The sequence below is a fragment of the Tyto alba genome, unplaced genomic scaffold, assembly GCF_018691265.1.
Source record: "Tyto alba isolate M040663 unplaced genomic scaffold, T.alba_DEE_v4.0 Super-Scaffold_22, whole genome shotgun sequence".
Taxonomy (NCBI): Eukaryota; Metazoa; Chordata; class Aves; order Strigiformes; family Tytonidae; genus Tyto; species Tyto alba.
The window spans coordinates 8,724,956-8,750,812 of record NW_024881296.1 but is presented as its reverse complement, the minus strand read 5'-3'; the positions used below and the strand labels follow the sequence as shown (position 1 = coordinate 8,750,812).

Genomic DNA, 25,857 nt, shown 5'->3' with positions numbered 1-25,857 from the left:
TCAAACACTGACAATCTGTATTTCTTCTAAAAAGAGTATACATTATAACAGAAGATAGAAGAATAAACCGAACACTCGGACCCAATATCTTATAAACAGATACAAAACTAGAAAAAGTGTATACATCTCAATTCATGCCATACAAAAAGGAAAAAAAAATATTTCAAGTATACTAATAAGTAATCCAGTGTGTGATGAAGTTTAAGGCCAACATTTTCAACCTTCAGTGCTGAGTTTATACAGAATCCATCAATGAACTCAGAAGCAGCTTTATTTCCATCAGACATGAATCCTTGCAGCTGACATTGACTTTTTAAGATCTTCAAGGGATCAGAACTCACTTCCACAAGACAACAGTGTTTCTTCAAAATTTTATAAGTTTTAGTCAGAAAAGAGGAAAAGGGGTAGATTTCAGTTGAACATCTTGATTCAGAAATGCTGCTGCTGAATCATTTCATATTCCCATTGTGAGTCTTTGGTGAGGGCTCCAGCTCCTTGCTGGACTGGATCTATCAAAGCAGACCATACTAAAATACCACACACCTACAGCTGTGGTATGTTATGGAAGACAAAAGCTGTTGACATACATGCCAGCACTCATCACTCAGAACAACAACTTAACACACAGACACACATGATCCTAAATCATGCATACAGTAGGACCAAGGTATGGGGATTATGTTGGACAAGCTGCATAATGACCTATTTGTACGTATGCAACAGATGCCTCTGTAAGAACTGAAAATAGCAGGCAGCCCAGCCACAACAGTAGTCCCCAGAGCTGATTCTAGAGCTCCTAACTAAAGACAGATTTTTTGCAAAAGTTAGTTGACAGAAATCAAGAAACCCGTTTCTAGAAGAGCAACATTAAACATTTGAACTGTAGCCCTGACAAGATACAGCAGTACTCTTTCCTCTCTAAAACATGGCTAGAAAACTTACTGGTCTAAGGAGTAGCAGCTTTTTTAAGGAATGTTTGGGTTTTTTAAAAAAAAAAAAAAAAAAAGTTATTAAAAATTCCAGTCTTCCAGTCACTAGTGCCTGACATTGAAAATGTTAGTCTTTACTTCTAGCTCCTCTGTAACAATATCACTATAGTATAGTATTACTAGAGGTTCCTTTTCATTCTCTTACAGTAAGAAACGCAGTATACAGCATTAGACTTACCTCAGCTTTGCTACTAATTCTTAGATATTTCTACTTGAGAAAAATAAACAGTGCATCAAGCTGTAACCCATTCTAGTTTTGCCCCATATCTTGACATACTGTTCACCAGTGTTTTGGTATATACACCTATGTACATATTAGTATTGTTTGAGATGCTTTTAGGAAGGGTAACAACCAGAAGTATTTTTAAGTTACAATGTCTTTGTGTGTGGTATTATTGCTATAAGTACTTTATACATCATATTGTATAACTGATTTTTCAGGAGTTTTTTTAAAACATTGTAACACAGAAGAATGGTAGAAAAAAGATCAATTTCTAAAATACTTAAAGTGTAAACAGTGTAATTCAGAGTATCAAAATTCTTTGAGAAACACCAGTCTAAACAACCATAAGTGCTTCAATAACCACCCACCTGGACTGTAGATTAAATCATCTCCCATTAGAGTGGTTTTAATCAATACATAAACTTGTGCTAGTTTCACACAGGTGTGCAACTACTTTGGTGTGTGACACAAAGCAGGTCAACCCACATGACTGTAAAGAAAACCACAGCCTGTGAAAAGGGAAGTTATACTCAATACTAAGGATATATTGTGGGTGAGGCATTAGCCATCACCTCACACTGCAAAGAAAGACGCATCTGAGATAAACAGATAAGTGCACTCAGAGTATACACTGTCTTAAAAACTTTGGAAAGTAATTTTAAGTATAAAGCATTTTCATTGGTTTTTTTGGTCCTTAGTGGTTATGGGCTGGAAAGTCCCTCTGAATTGCATGATTTCTTCTATACTAAATATATGCCCTATGACATAATAGTATGAAAATAATTTTGTTTAACATCTATTCTTGTTTATAAAAGAGATTTGAAGCTTAATTTGCCTCAATGTGATGCTGAAACATTGAATTAATTGTAACATGAAAATCCAAACTGCTGCTTGCAACACTGAGGCGTTCCTGTGCCAAAACCAGTGTTAAATGCTTAAAAAAAAAAAAAAAAAAAAGGGGGGGGGCAGGGAAGAAAAAAATAACACCTAATCCTCACCTTCTACCAGGTAGAACATATAAAACTGTGTAAGGGCTGCCAGAAAGGATAAGAGACTTGCCTTCTAATTGTGGCTTTCCCAAGAGCAACAGCACACCACTGGCATGGTTCACAACTGCTGCAGTAAAACCAGCGGTCTGGCTTTTTTGTGCCTCTTCTGCTTAGGAAGCCCATGAGCAGCAGCAAAGAAACTGAAGGCATTTATAGACTCAAGAACACAATCTGCGTCTTTCCATCCACTTTTGGAAGGTTATTGTTGCAACCCTGAGGGCACAGAACATACATATATGTGTATACAGTACATAAAGCTTACAGAGTATACAAACCGTCAGTACAGGCTCTCTCTCTTGCAAGGGAAACTTCCCATGTACTAGTGGCAGCTAGTCCCAGAGTTTAACACATATGGACTAACAACTTACTTTCACCTACAAGTCATTCTGGTAAGTTCTGTTCCCTCTCTTGGGCCATTCCTCCTCCACCCATTTCAGCAGCACTTTCACAACATCGATTCTCTTATAAAATTTACAGAGATCAATCAGCTGCTCCACAGTCCGGTCACTATTCCGTAGCAAGAATTCCAAGGTGGGACTTTGGGGCTTCTGCTCAAGGAAACACAATTCATCGTAAGTCATCCCCCACTTGCTTGCTAAATTTCTCCAGTTTTTCACTGTTGGGTGGCAGGGATCCAGCTTTAGCCTCACTGTGTACAACAAGTCCTCATCATTGAGCATATCACTGATGGTTGGTGCACGGAATAAGCACAAGGAGCAGGTGCCATTTTCCTTGCAGGTTTTCTTGAGATCTGCAGTAAAAATCATTACATGGGAAGAAGTTAGGATCTATTACTATGGTTCCACTGAGGAAAAAAAAATTAAAAGCAAAGGATTGAAAACTGTTTGTTCCTGTGAATTGTATCTGAAAAAGCCAGAACAGTCACGTGTAATACCTTTCCTTATGAAGTACTCATGAAACTATCTAATACTTCTCTCTTCACTATGTTCAGTGGCTATAATCAAAAGGATAATAATTTTGAAAGTACCATATTTGTACTTTTATAGAAAAGGCATGCAATTCAATACAGTGTGTGAGCTGGGATATTCCCCTTTTTTGTTTTTGGGAACTACATCGCTTCCTCAAATCTGCCATAACCTCTGCTTATATCACCAACAGGATTATGTGTGCATTACATGCATCTTGTCTACATGTTTTGTCGGATGAAGGAACGTTTTCCACTTCTGAGATGCTGCGAACTTCATAACAACATGAAATATCTGCACCAGGAGAATCTCTGCTGACGGCTGCAAACACAACTAACATCTAGTACTTTAACACAACGAAAAAGTGGAAATGTTCTTTTGCTTTGTAAAGGCTCTTACAATAAAAGCTGCCCCTGTTCTACCAAGCAAGCCTATTTTAGATGTACATTGTGGAAAGGAATAAAGTGCATACTCCTCCATGTGTGAGAAAAATAAAAATATCACGTTGCTGGAAGTAGGTGGTGATATGTTCCAAAATCTACATCAAATACCGAAAATTGCCATTTAGAGGTCTCCCACACACAAGTGTGTCTCCCCAGCACTGTGAACAATGTGGTGCTATTGGACTATCTTATATATTTATAACCTGTAAAAGCATGTAGAAACCAATCCTAGTCATACTTCTAGTTAAATAATAATACCAAGACCTTTAACACTGCAGTGGTGTAGGGGACTGTTGAAGCCTTTTGGCTGCAGATACAACCTTAACATTCTGCGCTCCTTTTTGAAGGCAGAGAGAATTTGGTATCTCCAAATAAGAGTAGATAATGGATGCAGCCTAGAGGCACCTTCTAAAGCTTCTGCCCTCCAGCCTCACTGTACAGCTTGAAATAAGGAAGTAACTGGTCCTACTTGGGATGAAACTCTTTGAAAAAGGGACACCACAGTAAGAAAAGTGATATTAATAAAAATATTGATTAAAAACAACAACAGAAATCAGTGACATACAATGTACAAGTGCTGGATCAGTGCTGGTCTACGAGACCTGGACAGTATCTCTGGCAAAGGGCAAATCTGGTACTTATGTACTCATACAGACAACAGCATCTGTTAAGGTTGCGTTTGGTTTTGGTTTTTTAATTTGCAGTAATTATTGTCAGAGTGTGTGAAAATTCTAGGAAGACCATAAAATTGTGATTTTTTTAATTCTGAATATTAGTACTGATAAAAGCAAATCAGCTGGATGCCCTGTTTTGTTTTTAAGGGAAGAACAAGCTATTGTTATTTTTGTAACACTGCTCATCAGTTTGCTTTTTTAGCAGGCCAAAGACAACTTCTGGAGTTTTCAACAAGTTAGGACGTGCAGCAACAACACTGCTGCAGACACATAACTTCATACAAATGCTTAGATTCCCTGTTAATGGGAAACATGTTCTGGTGACATATTTGCTCACAGATATTCTACAGGCCTTGCAGCTGTTCTCTACAGAAATATGTATGAGAACAGAACTATTCTGCTCTTCTTGTGCACCCTAAACTCTTGCTGAAGTGAGACAGAACTTTGTTGCTTCACTCATATCAATAATTAGTTATACAAACAAGGCAAAATGAATGTAACCCAATCAAAGTTCTGGCTGAGCTCAAAGGGCAGGAGAGCACCATATCTAAATTTCATCTTACTTTGCTTTGGAAGGATGCCAGAATAAGTGTTATCCTCCAATGGAAGCAGGGGGAAGAAAGGGTAAAGAAAACACAGGGCACAGTTATAGGTAAACAAAACTAAACCAACCTGCTTCTTGTGCCATACCATTTGCAGACTGTCAAAAGCATTATAAAAAAATCCTGGTTTTCTAAGATGCCCTCTGTTAGACACTGATGAGCAAATGATGACCTACTCACTCAATTGCATGAGTCTCCTGTTACATGATAGGACAAGCTTCCTTACTAACAGGAAATTCTCAGTTGTTCACTGTTAGATTAACAGGTCTGTGTATCATCTACACACACCCCAGCCCCAGCAGAGCTCATACAATTGTGATAAATTCCCCACAGCCCACTGCCAGCTTCTGCTCTCTCCTGATAGCTGTTTACAGATTTCTTCCAAAGGTGGATGTACTAGATGTATCTGGAAAGCCCAACTTACGCATGTTGTATGTTCTGCATTATTGATCACCACCTCATTAGAACAAAGAGGAAGCTGTAAATGATAGTGGTAATGAAATGAGCCTCACGAGCACTGATTACCCAGGCAGTTCTTGGTTATGACAAATAGCAGTTTTTAATAAAGTACTTCCAAGAATAAAATGTGTAGAACAGTAAAGCTGACATACTACCTGAAAGTGATTCATCAGTATGGTTTTGCGTGTCTTTGTCTTCTGGCTACAAAGCAGAAAATAAATATAAATCAAAACAAAACAATGTATTTGAACACCAGAATAACTATTTGGCTAATTTATGAGTGGCAGGAGGTTACTTAGAAGAATCCCAAGCTATCTGTAAAGTCAGACAGGGAATATATCCAGTTTTGAGGAATTACTGACAATCTGCAGCCTTTTCAGGTAGCATTTTCATGCTCTGGCTCACAAAACTGCCCTATTGGTTGTATTCACTGAACAATGATATGCTATGGGCTTACACCTTTTGAATAATTTGTTCTTAAACCCTCAACAGCTGTTCAAAAATTCATATGGTTTGATTAAAAAGATTTTTTAAATGTTTTGTAATGAAAAAAAAACAAAACCAAACAAGAATCTTGCCTGTAACATGCAGCACTGAAGCACTGTTTCATTGATCTAGGAAAAGTGGAAGAGCTTTTTTTTTTGTACAAACTTCTTTACATACATAAGAAGCTTTTCTAGACAACAGGTGGACTTGAACATTTCTGCTGGCTCATGTCTAACCCTCCCCCTGTCTGAAGTAAACATTCCCTCAGTGGTTTTTTGCTTGCTAATTAAGCATAATGAAATTATTAGCATCCTGAGACTGCAACACACGTTGTAACATTTCAATTCTACTATTTAGAGCAACGTCTTAAGACTGGAAGGACAGCACCCTTGATCCTAGGACTGTGGGATACTGTAGCTGACCTTACTTTAACTACACAGGTGTGGAGACAGGTGAAATAGCTTTCTTCTGTTGTGGATTTAAAGATGAAAGCAGAAGGGGATTTTTAGCCTTAGATAGCTAAAATAAAATATTATTGATTTTTTGTATTGCATCATTCTTCCAAAACTATCACAGCAGGCTTCTTAACATTTTGCAGGCTGTGCATGCAAACACAAGTCAATTGGGTAACAATATACCATAAGAGACTATTCCTACTTGCTACACCTTCTTTACTAAGAAATCAACTAAAAATAGAATATAGGCAGTTTCAGTTGATGTGGTGAACATGCATACGTTCACAGTCCAATTATCAAGAAGATAAACTATCTCCAAAATATTTAAAGACTATATTAGGAAAGGAAAAATTTGCATGTTGTTTTCAGCATGTCTTTATTCCCTGAAAACTGCAAGATCACACATGCAACATCAATTCACCTCACAAAATGTCTGCTCTCTGCTCAGGAGAGATCTAACACTGCACATGCCACTTGCAACAATAATAATCCTTGCCATTATCTTCTAATAGTTTACTTTTCCACTGGCACCATGTAAGCTTTCTCTGGACAGAGCTTTTTAAACATGAACTTGGCCTTCATGGCAACATTTGAGCACACAAAGTTTAAGAAAAATTAAATCTGGAGATCCTGATTTATAGTCATTGTCTCCATTTCCAAAAACTCCTTAGGAAGGTAGAACATTTTTAGTGACCCCTGAGGAGCAAATTGCCAGAAGCATAACTCACTGGGAGAATAAGGAGCTGCCCATTACAGCTCAGCTTCCCCACAGGTCTGTTTTAAAAGAAACAACCAAGGAAATAAAAACAAAGCGGGGGGGGAAGAAAAGTGGATACTAGGATACTGTTCACTTAGTCTGTAATAGCTAAGTTGCTGTCCAGAGCTTCAGTAACATTTCCCAGACTTCCTGAATTTATGAAAGTTCAAACCATATTGTGTTAGCTTTCAACACCTAAATGTCTTTAAGAGATGCCATGGTACTCATGCCTTGCGATAAAAATAACAAGAATGGCTAGTACTGCAAAAAGTACAAAGAAAAACATAGATACTTACCTGTGCCGTACATCTGTTTTCAAAATTAATATTGTTACTGATCAGTTATTATCCACTTTTATCAAGCCAGATGCACTTAGGTTTATTCAAGATCATTTTCTTGTAGTGTAATTGCAATGAGACAATGTAATGTTACTGCCCATGAAATGAAGGCATTAAGCAAGAATATTTTTTCCCCACAATTAAAATCCAATCAACCTCTACAGGTCTAATCAAAGCCATAAACCTATGCACAGCCTGAAGACAAGTAGAAAGTTTTCCAGGTCTGTAGAATCGTTAACACCCTAATACACTGGAATATCTTCATAGTGATTCTAAGCTAGCAATAAATGCTTTCTTCTTGATGATGGGAATGAGATTGTTACCTCCATCATCTGTGAAATGCATACCAAACCCATGTTTGTTTCTGATGAAATTCAGCTGGGACTCTGGCATAAGGAACTATTTTTAATTCTCCGTCTTGCTGGAAAATGTTCATTCATTTTTCTTCTCCAAGTTTTCTGCTCAACCCAAGGAGAATCAATTTGAAATTCAGCAAATAACATTCACTTGAAAGATGGTTACCATGGAATCACTCAACACTGCCCACCTTACGGCAATGTAAAATTTCACAAACACTGGAGAGTGTTTCCACTATGTGAAGAGCAGTATCCCAAAGTCAAAGCAGAACAATCAAATGCCTCCCTAAGGGCAAAACACCAGGAGTCCAAAACGTAGGATCCCTTACTTCTTCATTTATTCTCTGCCCTGGCTTGATTTTCAGCGGGAAAGAGGGAGGGCATGCATGACAAAGCCTTAATTCTCTGTCAGCTTTCCTTCAGAGCATCTACACACTAATCTAAACCTATTTAAAATACAAAGTATACGTTAGTGATTAAATAACCTTTATTTTGCTCTTCTCCAGAAAAGCTCATTTAATTAAACTCTTGAAAAGAGAGCCTATTTCTGGCTTGTATTACTCAGTAATTCCATGCTCTCCAGATATAGTCTGAAAATACTTGTTAACATACTTATTTAATCAACAGCAATAACTTAGTTCACATTCAGATACCATTTTTCTTACCTGTTGGATTAGGCCAGAATCTGACGTAAGGGTCTTTATGTTCACAGACGCAATTTCCAACGTAACTTGATCTGTTAGGTACTCCTCATCTAAGACAAAGACTGTGAGACACTAGCCTTCCACCCAAATACAAATTTAAATAATAAGACTATCAAATATAAATTACAGATGGCTAAGATACAAAGTTTAACTCCATATCATGGTCAGTCCCTGGGAAAATCTGGATTAAAAACTCAAAATATTAAACTGGCAGATACTGCAACAATCATGTAGAGTATGACTGTGAGAAGAAAAATTATCCTTGCAGAGATTAGATATTAACGTAGCAGTTGTTTTTTCAAACAACACACTGTTTTTGAAGGAAGAGTCATGTTCTTCTTTCATAAAGCTGGCCAAAGAACATTAACATCAAAGTAGGCTGAAGACAACTGTTGTAAATCACTGTAATTTTTGCAAGTCACTATGATTTTTACTCTCTTTTCTCATAATACTTACAACTATAATTGTTGAAATATGTACTACACAAATATTTATCTTTTATTCTGCCTCTTTGTGAATTAGGTTCATCCTACTTATCTTCACTACACAAGAGTTTTCCGAAGCAGTCAAATAATCCATTTCAAAGTGTGCTTATCAACTGCCCTGGGAGTCCACTGAAAAGCACAATGTTCCCCAGTAAAGCACACTCTATTTACCTTTCAAGCTTCACTTCATCCATCAAAATGGGGCACAAGGGATACATAAGCCCCTTCTGAACCTTATGCAATCAGACAAATTTTACTCTGCACAATTAATAAGGTCTTCATCATCAAACCATTTGCATAATTCCCCTGGGTCAGGTGCTGCCCAACCATTAACACGAGCTTAAAGAGGTTATATTCTATATGTTTTTACACACAAGAATTCTCTGTGGTGGTGATTACATTTGTAGTGCTGGTACCTTTCCATTTGCTGTTTGTTTAGTGGCAAGATCTCATTAAAGAACAACTATTGTCTTTATGAATTGTCAGATAACAGAAAGAAGACATATTTCCTTATCTCACTCAATAAATTGATCTCAATCAAAGAATTCTTTCTTATGCTTGCAAGAAAAAAAAAATATCATTATTTTCCTCCTCTTCTGGTTGTATCAGCTTGTTAAAACTTAACACCAGATAGTATTCCACCCCCAGCAGGGTAAATGTTTAATAAGGATCACCTTTATTGACTGTAGGTCCAGAGAGTACAACAACAGAAATAAAAAAAAAAAAATAAATTCTGGCTGAAAATGCAGAGTATGGGCATCAAAATTCCACTTCATTTGCGTGGAAACATTATGTGTGAAATTTGTTCTATAGTTGAGTAGAGGTAGAATTATAATCAAAACATGATGTAAACATTAAGCCTAGTCCTGCAAGATGAAAAGTTCCCTCAACTCACCTTTAATTCATAACCACTAGAGGGTGCCAAGACCTTTAATAAGTTATGGTCCTAAAACGGTCCATTAATTGACCTGTAAAAGCAACCAAGCAGCCCTCCCCAATGTACCCTTCTAATTCGAACATTAGATCTGAAGCAATAGAATTTTGTGTTACACAGGATCAGACCTGCACATCTGTAATACTTTTTAGCTCACAGATTCATATTTCTAAGTCAGTATTTTTATAGAACTAGTTATGAAAAGCAATTCTTAGAAGAAAAATTTTAATCATGGAAATTAACAGAATATTAAGAGATAATTGTATCACTTTCTACCCCAAAGGAGAAATGTCACACTATATTAGTACTTACATCTTTTTACACTTAGCAAAAGGAAGCAGAAACTAAAATGAAAAATAAATTGAGTTCACTTCCTTTCTACAGAAAGTGCTTAAATTTCTACTTCCTCTCAGCTTTCCTTTTTAGATCAAATGCATTTAAAACATGCAATCTCAGATTTCAAACAACTTTGACAAATTTGAAATTTAGAAATTTATCTAATTAATTTTCAGGAGGACCTAACGCCATGGGTGAAATAAAAAAACAGGACATGGAAAAGAACGTTACAGAGAAATTGCTTCAGTGTTAGTAAACAATTCTGAAGGAACAAACCACCTGCCTGCAAATAAACAGTAGTTTATGATTTCAAATAGCTTTCATCCTGCATTCTCCTTCCCTACTGAGCAGCACTTCTGCGAAGATGCTCATTTCCTGTGGCTGGCTCCCTCAAGCCCCCAAAACAGTCTCTAACCCCAGCGGTATATTGCTGATGCTCCTCAGCAAAAGCTTCCATTGTAACTAGCCGCTTCTGCATAGTTTCGTGTGTCTGTCCCTGCTGCAGACCTGCTGTGCAACATAGGGTGGAGAACACCCTACCTGCAATGGGCTCCTCAACTGAGCCCCTGTCAGTGCATTCCCTGGACAAAGGCCAATGGTAAAGCCCAGGGTGATAAAAAAACCCACCCTACATGTCAAGGAAATCGTAAAGGGGATATTCACACTTTGTAATCCAAGAATTTGACTTCACTGCAATATAGAACCTCCCCTTCCTCCCTCCATTTGTAGTAAGGAAAGCCATGAACTTGTGCAGAGTGGACCTATATTCGGTTGCCAAGTAGATCCCGTGAATAACCCACTGAAGGTAAAAGATGGCTGAGACTGCAATCAGAGGTAAGAGACCTGAAAGGTATGTCTGGATTATATTTCTGATAACCTGAAAGCATTCGTAATATCTTCAAAGCCACCTTCTAACATTATCACGTCTCTACCATCTGTTCTCTGAACACACTGTTTTTCGATGGCACTACTCTATTTTCCTTCCAGATTGAGAACTAAGATCTTCCAATGATAGTTTTAGACTGACTTTTAGACCAAAACCAAACTTTGGAAAAAATTTCAGAAGTTACATATACACACCAAACTGACCTTAAAACTACAGAAGACAACACTACATTTAAAACATAAATATCTAGGGAAAAGTAAGAGTATTTCAATCTGTTGGATAATGGTTTTATCGGATATAACAACACAGCTCTATGGTACTGAATAGACAAAATTCACAATACTTACCTTTAGGTAATCCTGTGTCTTGGACAGGATATTTTTCAGTCTGTCACAAAAAGGCAAGAGACACAGATGTTTGTTATTTTGAGTGTAACTGTGATGGAGAAAGAGTATGTAAAACTGCATAATTTAAGAGTTGCATCTCTTAAATTGTGACTAGCTGATCTATCTACAATCAGATATAGAAACACTGCTCTTACGTGGGAACTGAGATGCTACTAACACTACTGATTAGCATGTGCATAAGAAATTGAGATTGCTGCTTTGCTGCAATATTTTTAAAGGTATTACTTTTTAGTGAAAAAGCAGAGATTGGGAAATAAATTTTGCATTTCAGTAGCAAGATAATCTAGAAAAGGTAATGCATCAGGAGGAATAGAGATGATTTCAAAAGCTCTTTCAGCAGATACAAGCTTTTTACTAAAATGTTACTGTACTGAAAGAAAATTTTTTTCCTTTCTGCTCTAGAATTAAAAAGCTGACTAAGATGAAATAGAAAACTATTATTACTGAGTTTAAGGGGATAGCTGCTGATTTCCAAGCATATTGTAACTTACTGAAATCTACCTTCTTCCCCATGATCCCTACTACCCTGTGTGGCTGCCTGGAGTGGCTTTTATAGATGCTCATATCCAACCAAACAGATTAAAGACTTCTTAATTTAAGGGAGTGGGGGAGATAAACAAACTTTAACTTTTTTCAGACATAGCAACTTTCCATCACCTTTTAAAAACTCCTCCTAGCAAAACACAGTATCTAATTTAGCCAGTGCACAAAAACAATGTCTATATCTTTTATTAAAACCTGCTAACATATATGCATGTACACATACTGCAATAATGGATCCCAGTGAAGGATCAGTACTAGTGAAATTTTCAGAATTTCCTGCTGACTCCCTCTTGTAAAGTTTCAAAAGGGATAGAAAACACCAAGGCAAAGCAACAGCTTGCTCACTTGCCATCCATAAAATAAACCAATGCATTTTAATCTGTTTACATAACTACACTAGAGAGCAATCTTTGGGCTACACAGCACTGCATCTTTTCCCCAGAGGAAACAATCCATACCAACATTAAAAACTCTTAAAAGTCTTCACAGATTTTCATATTGCTTTTACCTGATATACTCCTTGTCTCAGCACGAGGCTGGCGTGTTTAACACCTTAAGACACAAAAACTTGTCGTAGACGGCGCTACCCTGTTTGCCAGCAAGCAGTAGAGCGCGCTGTTCGGCCTCTCCCTGGGTTCACCCGTGCCTGCTGTAAGGCACTGCTGTTTGGTCCTACCTTGCCATGACTTTAACTCATCAGGCAAAATAGGTACAGGAAGGAATAACTCAATTGAAATTTTAAGCCTTTGGTGGGTTTTGTTATCCCTCGGACCCATACAGGCAGAAGAACGTCAGCACCAAACTTCCTTGGTTGTTTTATGGGGTTTTTTAAATGAAAAAGAAAAAAACAAAAAAAAAGCCTCCAGAGGACTATCCCACAGAGAGCTCAGCTGGTAATATCCAGTTCAGCTTAAGTACCTACTGGTATTTTTATTCACACCTGAACTGTACAGATTTAGTAAATTAAAATTTGTTTATACAATCATATAGATAAGCAAACCCCTATATATATATGCACAGTTTGAATTAACATCCTTGAATGTTTTACCTTACTTCTGCACTAAATAACTGTAGAGAGTTATAATGATTTTAACTGTGTTAGACCAGAAACACATACCATCGTTAGGGAAAGAGTGCTTGGATCTGTATCCTCCACGGGCTCTTTTGCTGCATGATCTGCTGGAAATAAGAAAGCTTTATCACTGCATAATCCTCAAAGTATTTCCATCTGGCAATTCATATTTTCCTTCTTTGTCTGACCAAGATAAAGCATAACTATGCAGCCATTACATGCATTATGTCAAATTACATTTCCACAAGAAAACATGACAAACTAGAAAATGTCAGAACTACTAGCACATAGGTGAGAAAGTACATGCAACAAGGAAATCCAACTCTAAGCTAACAAAAGAGAAAGTAAAAATTCGAAATTATTTTTAGTAAAGAAAAAATAAATCACAAAGCAATTCTACAATAAAGAATAAAATCCAGTAAATCTGCTAAAAGTTTTGCAGTGACAGCTCTTTGTTTTTTCCGCAAAGCGGTAATTCAAACAGTAAACACACCCACTACAACAAAAATGAATACTATAATAAACAACATACTATAGTACAAAACCAAACAAAAAAAGCATATATGAGGTAAAATGCAATTATTTGTATACAGTAGAATCATAAACTCCAATTATATTAACATTAAAAGGATACAAAAATAAAACTTTGAAGTACTTGCAGGTGAATAATTAAATGTCAACCCCTCTGCATCAATGACTAATTTGACAAATAGTAGTGGGGGACTGACCAAATGTGCTCAGAGAATCTGAAACAAATCTCATACAGAAGTCAGGATTCACTCAACCACTCCTGTAATTTACCATTGTCCTGACATTTCCTTGATGAATCTCTTCTGTTGATAAGTATCAGTTTCCAAAACCAAAAAAGCATTTTAAATTAAGTAGTAGGATCTTTACTCCATTCTTGTCACTTGCATTCTAAAAGTCCTTATGCTTACTACAAGTACACATTAAATGTTTTCGGCCACAACCAGTAAGAGGTGATTGGAATCAATATTTGGTGATTAGCTTCTCCCAGATACAGAAATCTGTGCATTTAGAACACAGTCCCAGAAATTAACTACAAAACACACAGTATTAACACTGAGCCCCAAAACAGCACAGCAGTTACACAGACGCTATCCTAACCAACTCAAATTTAACATAATTGTTTATTTTGGGACCTACTTCTACAAATCTACTCAATAAAACAGAACAACAAGCTAAAGTATAAGACAATGCAATACAGTAAAATAAACAGGCCTGAAAACAGAAAAGGTGTGCAGCAGTGGGACAGAAGCAGCCCCAGGGCTCCAGGACAGAGCCGGTCTCCCTCCTGGTTCTGTGAGGCAGCCCCAGCAGCAGCAGCAGCTCCTGGGTGCCCGGTGCAGTGCCCAGCCCCTGCCCGCAATGCTAAAACCACACGCACTGTCCAGGCCGGTGGCACTCGATCCCAAGGGCCAGATCTCCAAGGCCCGAGCACAGCCTCTGCATACAGGCACACTCAAGGTTTTAAAAAGGCAGAGGTCTATGAAACTTCAGATGAGCGTGTTCACACTGCAGTACAAAGTTTAGGAACACATATGCAGAAGAGTCAAAAAAAAAAAAAAAAAAACCAAACAAAAACAACCAAAACCCCATATTCTTGTCACATGTGCCTTTTTTGGTAACTATGAAATCCCTGCTCCAGAAACATGGTATTAACAGAACATTCCAGATAAAGCCTATCCTGATGGCAAGGGCCAGCACAAACTGACATAAACTTGCCAACTCAAATGCGGAAAGGTTGAGAGTCAGACTAGGGCATGAGAAAATACTGTAAGCTGTTTTAAGACGTTGCTTGAGAGTAGGGCCAGAATGGAGGATCCAAACGGGAACTGTAGTAGAGAGCTGCAAAGGAACTGTAAAGGGAGCTGGGGCAAAGAGGAAAGCCCGCCCTGTAAAGGAAAGCTGAACAAGGAGGTGACACTGGGAGCCAAAAAAGGCTCCGAGGAGGAAGGCCAGCCCAGGCATCCCTAGTCTCAGTTTCTCCAGTGTCAGAAAAGACCCAGCAAACCCAGTGGCAAAGCATGCAACTTATCAACTTATTCTGGAGGCCTTGCAGCTCCTCCTTATGGATTCTTAGATGCATTAAGGAAAAAAAAAAAAAAAAAGAGTTTTAAAAAACCTTTCTTTTGCCCTTGTAATATAACAGCACCCTTGAGGTAGATGAAAGCAGACCCCACAAAAGGTCCACGCCCCAGTGAACCTTGGTGACTAATGTAGATATGGTAAGGGTTTCATCCCCTATCTTCTCTCTTACATCTCCAAGACATGGCCAAGGTACACTGCAACACTGGTAATTTACTTTACATAATCCAGAGGGAAGCACTGAAAAAATGACAGAAGCTCCAAGAATACGGGCATTTCAAATAGGGATTTGACAGACCCTTGAGTGACCCTTCAAGAGGTGGTGTGGCACAGGGTGGTATCTTTAACTGACTCCTACTTTCTAGGTCTCACAGAAACAGTTAGTGTGAATCTGACTGCATCTTCCTTGCTTATTATCCATCCTGAAAAATATTTGAAAACTGTATTTCTTCCCCTATACCTCAATTTCTTCCCTTTTGTTTTTCTAGTTCTATATGAAGAACAGCAAACTCCATGTTTTTGAGGTTGCAGGGCACTACCAAGTCCCAATGTTTTCTGTAAGTGGCATTTATGTGTATGAATATTTGTACCTGAGAATAAAAGTTCCACGTACTAGCTGCGGATGACTCATCATGGTCTTGTTGACAACTGATAGTAGGCTGATGATTTTAAAACAACAGACTTAATATTTAATTGTGAATAAGGGAATTAAAATGCTATGTGTCCTCTCTTTCCCACACCTATCTCCTACAGCATTCTGCAGGTCATGTCATACAGCTGGATGCAGATGCATAAAACAGCTGGGAGGAAATTTCTTTGTTTATCTCAAATGTAAAACATCCACATTTTGCATGTTGAAAGGCCAACAGGAAACACAGGTGTCATCTGTCTGACTATGCAGTACAGACTGTCTGATTTCATAGGGACTTTGACAGACAGCTTGGTAACAACGTTATCCAGGATTCCTCAAAAAATCACTGTCACCATACTCCCCACTGACAGAATACAGCCACTAGCCTACATTTCCTTCCTCACACTTCTGCCAGGAACCACAGGGGAGTTGACTCAGATGGACATAAATCAGTATGTGCAAATTGACTCGGACAGACATCAGTCAGGTTCGGTGGTTGCTCCCAAGGCTCCTTCCTGCTGCTCAGCACACTGCTCGGCGGCTGCCACGGCTCTTTTGCCTGAGCCTCCCCAGTACAACCAGTCTGCAACAGGAACAGTAGACTTGTACCCATCGCCACCATTTCACTCTGTTCAATACTGCTACTCTAGCAGAGATGCGATGCTGTGCACTTAGCAGCGTGAACAGTTGGTCAATTTTACATATATGCAGATGTATATATGCATATACAGATACACATTCAAACTTCTAATCCTTGCCTTGGAAGGAAGTCTGAGGGTCAGTTTTAGAGACCTCAGCATTTTGACCTTTCAGTAGGAGGGGATTCACAAAGCACCACGTAGCAGAGACCGTATTGCCCTCCGTTAGTTTTTTCCCTGCAACACATCCTTGAAACTTCCAGAAGTGAGTGAAGAATGTAAGGTCTACCATAGTCACATAGTCCAAAACCATACACATGTAAAACCTCTTTCACACCAAGGTGGGGCATACACATTAATAGTACACCCTGGTACAACTTGAACAATGCAATCACCCAAATACAAATGTTGTCCATATAGATGAACCCTTTGATTAAACTCAAATCAACAATGGTGCTTTGACCAAATAACATGAACTTCATATCTGAGAAAGAGGAGAAAATACAGCAAATTACATTAGAATATTCAATTCTCTGAAAAATGTAAGTCCATCAGCACTTGTGCATTTTTGGTTAGTTAACTGCTCAAAGCTCTGTCCCTGTCTGAGCGGATAGGTAGGGAAAAACTGTGATGTTGGCACACCTGAGATGAGGCACTCCAGACATTTGCACCATTAGCCATGTAAGTTAAAAAGTGTAGGCATCCCAACCACCCGGAGTCCAGGATTTTAAGAAACTAGCTTTGTAATGTGCTGTTAGCAAGCACAAGCTAACTCGCACGCTAAACACTGGAGCAGGCTTGACAAGTTGCACTAAAGCACATCAGCCGAGCACATGATAAGTTATTACCGTGCTTAATTAGCGCGTGCGGAGGGGGAAGGGAACAACTACCAACCCCTGTTAACCTCGGCCGGGGCTGGGCTCCTCACCTGGCCCCCGTAAGCCAGGCCCGCGGGTCACCCCCGGCCGGGGCGGGAAGGCCGGGCGCCGCACCCCCGCGCAGCGCCTGCCCCCGGCTCCCCGCGGCGGGGCCTCGGAGCCGCCGCCGGCCCTCCCTCCCGCCCCCCGCCCGCCCGGCTCCCCGCGGCGGGGCCTCGGAGCCGCCGCCGCCGCCGCCCCTCCCTCCCGCCCCCCGCGGCAGCCTCACCTGGGGGCAGCGGCTCCTGCGGGGCGGCCATGGGGCGGGCGGCGGCGGCGGGGTCCCGGTGCAGGAGGAACGAGCGGCGCCCGCCGACGTGCCCGGAACCGCCGCCCCGCCGCGCCGCCCCCTTCCTGCCGCAGCCCCGCCGCAGGTAGGGCCGGGGGGGCGGTCCCGGGTGGGGTTCCCGCCGGGTTAGCGCCGCCCGCCCGGGGAGCGCCGCGCTTCGCCCACAGCGGGGGCGCGGGGCGCACGTCGCGGCTGATGGAGTCGCGCTGGCTCGGACCCGAAGTTACCGCGGCGCCATAAGATCAAGTGCTCCCGCTCCTGCGTAAACTGCACCCAGCTTCTTCGTAAATACTTTAAATTCGTCCTCTTATGCTGCAGGCGCTTCCGATACCACGATGATGTCAAATCTTTGTATGCAATTGCTTTGGGTCCCCACTGTCATCTCCGGCCAATCCTCTCACTTAAGGTTTCAATATACTTAAATAAATACAAGTTTCTTAAGAGGGGTCTGTGCATGACATTACTTTCTAAATAAGAAATACCATGTATTGCTATTTATTGTACAATGCAAACAAAAGAAACCAGTGTAACTGAGTTTGCCATTATAAAGACTACATTTATGGGTTAGCCACCTTACCCATTAATGACATAACTTCACAGCCTAACTCTCTTACACTGGGAGAGCTCCATTTCAGTCAACTGGTTTACACTGGAGTAACTAGAAGTAACTTGTCCATAAAGCATTAAAAATCAAGTGCTTTTCCACAGGTTATTTTCCATCTCTCATGCATGTTACAAATTAAAAAGTGACTGAGATCAAATTGCTCTTATTTTCAGAATTTAGATTGAATACAATGACTCATCCTGCTATTTGTTTTTTTCATTTAATATCAATAATCTTAATGTTTTGCAATGAATCTGTTATTGAATTTGTGAATTCTTGTAAAGGAGCAAGTCTTTTTGAGGAGAGCTCTTACAGTGTACCTCTACATCATCCTACCAGTGGGAGTACTGACATGGTATTTAGAAGATTCAGAGCATCACCCTTATTTCGCCTGAGATAAATGGAGGTTTTGCCCTTGGGTTATACACACACACAAACACATAAATGTATCTCTATATATCTTAATCTCCAAAACTGAGCTATCAGATCACTAAATATTTCTGTAATTCACGATGTATAAAAACCAAAGAAGTAATTTTCAGGTGTATCATTGGAGTCTGGCTGTTCAAGGTATGGGTTGGCTCCGATTGCTTACACATTAATATTGAAACTCATTCTCAGAGAACAGAGGCGTTTCTTAGTTTAGAAGGGAAACACCAAGTCTAATTAGAAATAAAATTACTGACTCTGTAAGTTTCCATAGATTTCCTTAGAGGCACAATGTTTTTGGTGATGGATAACAGGGCTGAGAATTAGAGAGCAGAGAAAGTGTATTCTTACCAACACAGATCTGCACAAATGCTACAGTAATAATTGCAGCGTCTCCTATAACTGTAAGGAACGAGAAAGCCACAATAGAGCTAAGAATTTTCTGGATTTTAAACCTGTCAAATTTATGCCTCAATAAAATGAATGCTGTATCTGCCCTGAGGACCTGCGTGTATGTATTGCCTCTGTGTGCTGTTTGAAGACTACTTGTTTTAACCCCAGAAGTAGATACAGTTAGTAACTACAAAAACTTTGGATAAATACATGTATAATCTATATAAAAATGCATCCATTAACCTCCTTCAAAATATTGCTAGTGTACTGTTGTTACACAGATGGCTGTAAACTACAGAAACCTACAAAACATTACTTGGGGCTAAGCCAGGTTTTACCACCAATGTGGCATTTACTCTTCTGATAACTTACAACCTGAAATCTTCCTATATTAGGATTTTAAAAAATGTTTTAGTAAACAATAACAAAATAATTTTAGCAGAACAACACTCGTGCCAGCAGCCAAAACTGGTTAATGTTGTTTAAAATCATGTGTTTTTAGAAGTATATATGTAAATTACATTGGCTTTTCAATTTGAAACAGGTGGGAGGGTTTAAACACATTATTCATAAAGAGCTCTTTAATGGAATTTAATAATAGAAGCAAATAGTCAAGATAACATTACTGCCTCAAAACTTAGGTTAGTCATCGTAATTTAACAATCTTTTCCTAGTAATGAAGGAGGAGCCTGCGATTACATATAAATATCTCTAGAGCACTGTCAACAGTATGGATTAATTTGGCTGTTGCATGCCTGTTCTTGTATCATTCTTTAATGAGTGACACAGAAATCTTTATTACTTAATTGACCAATCCAGAAAGCCAGCAATTATTTTAACAAAGCTAAATGTAACTGTATCACAAAAACAAATCCAGAATGAGATAACTTTAAGCAACAGCATTCTCTAAAACTGTGGTTTAACTTTATCAAATTTCTATACTTAAATACAATCTGTATCTTATCTTACTGTAACCCTGCAAGCTGCTAAATTCAGAGTAACTAATGAAAATGTGAAGAGTTTGGGATGTTGTAAATTTCCACTCAAATACAGAATTCGTATTTTCAAATACTTTTTACAAACCAAGTCTACACATGCCTCTTCTCACCCCTTTCCTGGCCCCATCAAAAAAACAGCCGTCTTTGATGAGGACAAAGACTTTTCCCAAAGAGTTACAAACTATGTGGTAATACATAGCCAGTTAGTTTATTGTTTGAAATAACTAACCCACACTCTCAAGGGGTTTCCTGCCTTCTGACCACAAGGCTGCAGATGAAACCTCTTTCTTCCCATGGATAATATATTCCTGTCCAGCAAGATATTATTGCTATCTCCCCACAAAAAAAAAAAAAAAAAGAAAGCTATAGAACTTTTTTCTAACTGATCCTCTATGGCTTTTCCCCATGGAAATAAAGAGCTTCTGTTCCAGATCACAAATGCCTCTAACACAGCGGAACAGTAATCTTTCCCTCCCTGACAGAGGTTGCTAACAGTCACAGTAACTGTGGGCCTGCCGGTATCACGTGCCAACCTTGTTTACTCTTCCTCAGTCATTTGCCTTCTACGTTTCAAACATCTTTATTTAAGGAAGTTCATATTGAGTAAAATACTTCTGTTTCAACGTAAGTTTTTCACCTCTAATGTATTTCAGGAGAGTTAGGAAATACCTCCCTGCATTTTCGCTCCCAGGTATCCTATCAATAGCTTTCAGCTGTCAGCAGCTTCGGTGTGTTGCTAGACCAGTTCTTTAAAATGCTGAGACTGTTTTGGAGTAGGAATAATTAACCAGCAGCTAAGACGTTAAAACTACTTTCTTTGCCAATAATGATGTTGGTCTGTTCTTTTACAGTTGCACTGGAATGTCACAATTTTGACATTTGACAGAAACAACATTCTATGGAGAAAATACATAAAATGACACACACCTAGACCATCTTACATAAGCCTGTGAGTATTTGTTTGCCTTACAGGGCTGCATGATATGGGAATGTTCCCACCATTCCAGGAGCAGTGCTGTGTCCAAGTCAAACACGTGTCACAGAAACAGTGAAACTTCACCTTCTCTAGATTGATTTGTTAACACCGAGCCTAATACGATTGGTTTCAGGCTGCAGCTTATGCCTCTGCAGGGTCCCCCTGCCTGGCTGCCTGTTTTCATAAATGTATAATAATTTAGTTGAGATCTCTACCTCACAATCAGATTTGTTGACAGATAAACACACTCACAGAAAGTGCAAGTGCAAAAATCTTGGTGTTTTGGTTTTGTTTTTTTTTTTTTTTTAAAAAACATGATTATTTATGTTTATCTGTGCCTGCTATAGCCAGAAGTTTGACAAAGTTAGTACATGCATTTCTTTGTTAGCATTCTTTCTTCAAAAATTATAGGTACTACAGGAATGACATGTATGTATGATTCTGTACTCTTGATTCAGACCATGCTGTCACACACTACACAATGCAGTTTGTTAACATTCAGCTGTAACACACACATGTGAAACAGGAATGAGGATACAGGCGTATAGCTAAGATTTATAGTTAATTTTTCACCACCTACAAAAACTTGTAAAAAATGTACTCCCTCCTTGTACTTTGCTATTCTTTCTTTTTTACTGCATTCTATCTTCCTTGATCCTCTTTTTTCCTCATAATCATTGTGAAGATACTACTGAATTTTCACATTTTTAAATGCTCCTTTTTTTCACTATGCTGCATTTGACCTATTGTTTTGCCATTGACAGGCCATACTCCTGCCATTTTCTCATTTGTCTAGACATTCATGGGTACTTTTCAAAAGTTATTTACAACACTTGCCTCAGACTTGAGCATATATTGTGGGTTTAGGGCAGGTATCAGTAGGTGAGAACAGAATGTCAGTGAAGCATGACTTGCAGGGAAACTTAACTTGTATTGGGCCTCATGACAGCTGGATAAAACAGGGGTTTGGGTGTACAAGTTCTTCAGCTGTAGCAGGCCTGATTGACCACAGGACTCATGTGCCCCACTACTTGTCTGCTTCTTGTACTTCCATCAGGTGGTTCACTAAAAGTTCTTACCCACAGCTTTGCCTCACTGTATCGTCAAATCTTCATAACTAGGCTACCACAAGACGTTCCATTGCTCAGCAGGCACCGCACTCCCACAGCTGCTGTTTGCCAGACTTAAACAGAAGTTTGTGACATATTGATTCCCCTGGTTTACTCTCCTAAGTTTAGAGAGGACTCATTCAAACGTTAATTTGGAAGAATAAATAAAGGCAGAAGTTTCAAGGGCAAAAAATTTCCAAAAATCCACGTTTCAAATTACTGAAATCTAGTTCATGAACTTGGCAAAGCAGCTGGGATTTACCAAGCTTCTCCTAACATGAAATGTGAAACCACCCTGTTTTGCCTGTTTGTTCACTTAAATTAGTCCATAATAATTTCTAAAATACATTTTTACACAGTTGATGACCAGAGATGATTATTTCTGTGTACAACCAGAGTGCATAAGCTCAATTCTGGCAAGCAAGAGCTGACTAAAAAGCACCGATGGAGCTAATACAAGAAACGTAGCAGGACTTTATCAGGTTCAGTTCCCACTGTGTCCTCTCTGCAGGCCAGAGGCAAGTTTGGTAACTGCACATTTGTTATAGCCACTAAAAGACCAGCTCTCACTCACTGGTGCACCCAGATCTCTGTCCACTCTAGAAAACAACATTGTGATGGGGAAGGGGTGACTGATGTGCATTACTTAACTCTTATTTACTAATACATAATAATGTTTTTAGTTCCCATGTTCAAGGCTTTCTTTGCTTGAACATAGAAAATGCTAGAGCTTGCAAATAAAATTGTCGACATTTTAACAGCAATGTGTATTATGAAATCACAGAAAGCATTTGTTCTTATGCCAAGCATGTACATTGTACAATATATACTGAAAATTAAATATATACGCAGACTCTTTTCACAAGCCCAGCAAGCTGTAAACTATGATTATCCCTGGATAATATTTACTGGACAAGCCAGTAAAGGCTTGTCCTCAGCCCCTGCTAAAATATTATTATGTCATGGCAAATTGCTTTAAAAGGAGCAGGCTTAGTAGACACTCCCAGCTTTGTAACATGCTGTTAGGTTTTGTTTGGAATTGTAAGACTGTTTCTTCTGCAGCTATCTCCTGAAATTGATTTCCCAGAGAAATCCTATATCAGGATTTTTACTTCTTTTTAAAAACATTTTTATACAGCTATCAAAGTAGCATTCATAGGTTGAAATCAACACTAAAACATTAAATAAGAATGAAAGTACCCTAAGAGTTTAGGAAACACTATTAAACTAAATTCAGTTCTGGTATAGCAGATAATATTTATGGGTACAAGGAATTAAATTCCTTTTCTTGCCTCCTAAAATTATTAATTATACATTTCTACAGCCCATTCCTCATGCTTCTGAACTAAAACACTAGTGACTTTTGATGCAGGCAGGATAATATTCTGTCAGAGTACTTTCTGTAACTAACAAAATGTTCTGCACTGAGTGAACACTATGACTTAGAAAAGATGACAGTTTACATCTAATTTGCATAATCCTTTCTGCAGTGTGCTTGATTCTTCCAAGGTTTTGGGGCTTTTTAAAATACTCACGATAGAAACTCTTCTGCAGAATCAAAGCTACAAAGTGCAAACAAATACAATGAATTCACCCGAGTCTGCTAAACAGAAACAGTTCCTTTGTTAGAAATACAAACCACTTGCGATAGAGGAAGGAGTACTGATAGTGAGAGCAAACCATGGCAATGTAAACATTAGCATTAGCTGTTCTGCCATTTCTTCTGAAATATCTAGTAAATTTATTGGCCTGCTGATGCTGAAAAGTAGGAATAGATTGTAACTGTTCCCAAATTATAGGTGTACTGCCTGTACTCCAGAGAAGAAAGAACAATTACATTATCTCTTTGGGACCAAACTATAAAACTACTGCCTACTCCATTTCATGGTTTTTATAATTCATAGCTACCAATCCTTCATCTTTTCAAGACATTTTCAGCAATGCAAAATCCATGACATAGTGGCAGTTAAGGATAGGTATAATGGAAAACTAGTTTGAATGAATTTGTAAGTAACAATGCCGAATCTAAAAACTTTTAAGCTCTCTGAAATATTTACCCTGACCTCAAAGCTTGTCTCCATATTCCAGTAAAGGAGTATTCTCCTCTAACTGAAAGGGTGCAAAAAGAACCTGGGCTAGCAGATGGATTGAAAATAAAAACCTAATCCTATCAACCCTGCACATGAAATCAGTGCAACACTCATGTTTTCCTACAGGAATACGAATTTTTGCAATTCTGGAAGTGAATTACAGATATACGTTTAACTGTTGGGAGCAAAAGATTGTTTCTGAGCTGTTTGGGGTTTGGTTGTTTTCTTTTTTTTTTTGTTTGTTTAACATTTTGAAAGGAACTGAGAAGAAGCAGCAGTAACGGCCTTAGACCAGTTCCAATAGCTATTGGCAAAGCACTGCTAGACAACTTCAACTGATGTCATACCATAGCTTTTAACCTCTCAATTCCAGTCTCCCTAAGGGGGTCAATAAAAAAATAATAAAATTCGATGTAGCTAAGCTGATCTAACAGTAAGAAGTCACTGGAAGGTATGGTCCTACCCTTTCTCCTTCCTACCAGGGTATGTGCCCTTGCCTCTTCCCCTAGATCAGGATGAGAGATGAAGCAGCCATTAGTGAGTCAGTTCAGCTGGCTGCTCTAGCAGAAAATTATCCCTAGAGGGGAAAAAAAAAATAAATTATTCAGGTAGTTGAACTGATTTAACATGCAAATTCAGGACTGCTAGCTCAGATACATGGGATGGGGAACTTGGAGAAGGAGGGAGGGGAAATAGTACTGCCTCTTTCCACACAACTTGGAATTTCATTATCTTAGGTATCAGGTGAAACCACACGTGAAAACACCTTCTTCTCGTCATGTAAGGCTTCCATCTGCTACACATTAGCCTGTGCCTCCACTAAAAAAACCAACCAAACAAAAAAGAGCCAGTGAATGGAAAGTGTGTAGCTTTTCCCTTAACTTTCACTTTGCTCCGAAGGGGAACAGGTAGGAGAATCAGACAAGGCAAAGCCGTATTTATCTTCCTGTACACGATACTCTTAAAAAAAAAAAAAAAAAAAAAAAAAAAAAATTAGGCGTGCCCACCTTCCTATAAATACCTTCTCATAAAAGAAGCTGTGCTGAGAGAAAAGGACAGTTTAAATAAAAATGCCGCTTCTACACACTCAACACAATTCACCTCTAGGGCGCTTCCCAGCACTTCGCAGCAGCAGCAGCAGGGAGACGAGGAGGCCCCAGAAGTACTTTTTGTCTCTGTGAGACACCGGGCCCAAGGCGGGGCACGGGCGCCGGTAATCGCCGGTCGTTTCAACTTCCCGGCGGCGGGGCGGGGCGGGGCGGGGCGGCCCGCGGCGCTGCCCGACACAACCACGTCACGCAGGGCTAGCGCGGCCCCAGCTCGTGGCCGCCCCGCGTTACCGCCGGCGGCCGCGCGGGTGACGCCCCACGCAGGACGGCGCCGCCCGCCGACATCGCCCCGGCTCGTGCCTCCCCCCACACGGGCCGCGCCAGTGCGCGCGTACAGGACCCGACTCCTTCCGCTCCGCCCCCACACCCTCCCGCGCGCGCGCGCGCGCGCCCAGCAGCCCCTCCCTCGCCGCTTGTTTTGGAGGCGCGCGTGGTCCTCGC

The 25,857-nt window shown here is 39.5% G+C and overlaps 1 protein-coding gene across 5 annotated transcripts; it reads right to left on the bottom strand.

Moving 5' to 3' along the window:
* EDARADD (EDAR associated death domain) lies at positions 1–25,728 on the bottom strand. Of its 5 annotated transcripts, XM_042796079.1 has the most exons (7): positions 17,649–17,969; positions 13,170–13,231; positions 11,450–11,489; positions 8,423–8,511; positions 5,521–5,566; positions 2,630–3,012; positions 1–2,474 (listed from the first exon to the last, which is right to left on the bottom strand). In XM_042796079.1, the coding sequence occupies exons 1-6, from the start codon at positions 17,677–17,679 to the stop codon at positions 2,636–2,638; spliced, it is 645 nt and encodes a 214-aa protein (XP_042652013.1). In that variant the 5' UTR covers positions 17,680–17,969; the 3' UTR covers positions 1–2,474; positions 2,630–2,635. The 5 variants fall into 5 exon arrangements, with proteins under 5 accessions (XP_042652013.1, XP_042652015.1, XP_032865347.2 ...); XM_042796081.1 differs by lacking the exon at positions 17,649–17,969 and adding an exon at positions 25,409–25,728 and having other exon boundaries at positions 1–3,012; XM_033009456.2 differs by lacking the exon at positions 17,649–17,969 and adding an exon at positions 25,409–25,728 and having other exon boundaries at positions 1–3,012; positions 13,170–13,228.
* Positions 25,729–25,857: the final 129 nt, after the last annotated feature.

What these genes read in the sequence shown, in the direction of transcription:
- EDARADD (XM_042796079.1), bottom strand. Translation starts at nt 17,679, where the DNA reads ATGGCCGCCCCGCAGGAGCCGCTGCCCCCAG. An exon ending in AGACACAGGATTACCTAAAG is followed by an intron (nt 8,512 to 11,449) that starts GTAAGTATTGTG and finishes TCTTTGTCTTAG; the next exon opens with ATGAGGAGTACCTAACAGAT. An exon ending in ATTCTGGCCTAATCCAACAG is followed by an intron (nt 5,567 to 8,422) that starts GTAAGAAAAATG and finishes TCTGCTTTGTAG; the next exon opens with CCAGAAGACAAAGACACGCA.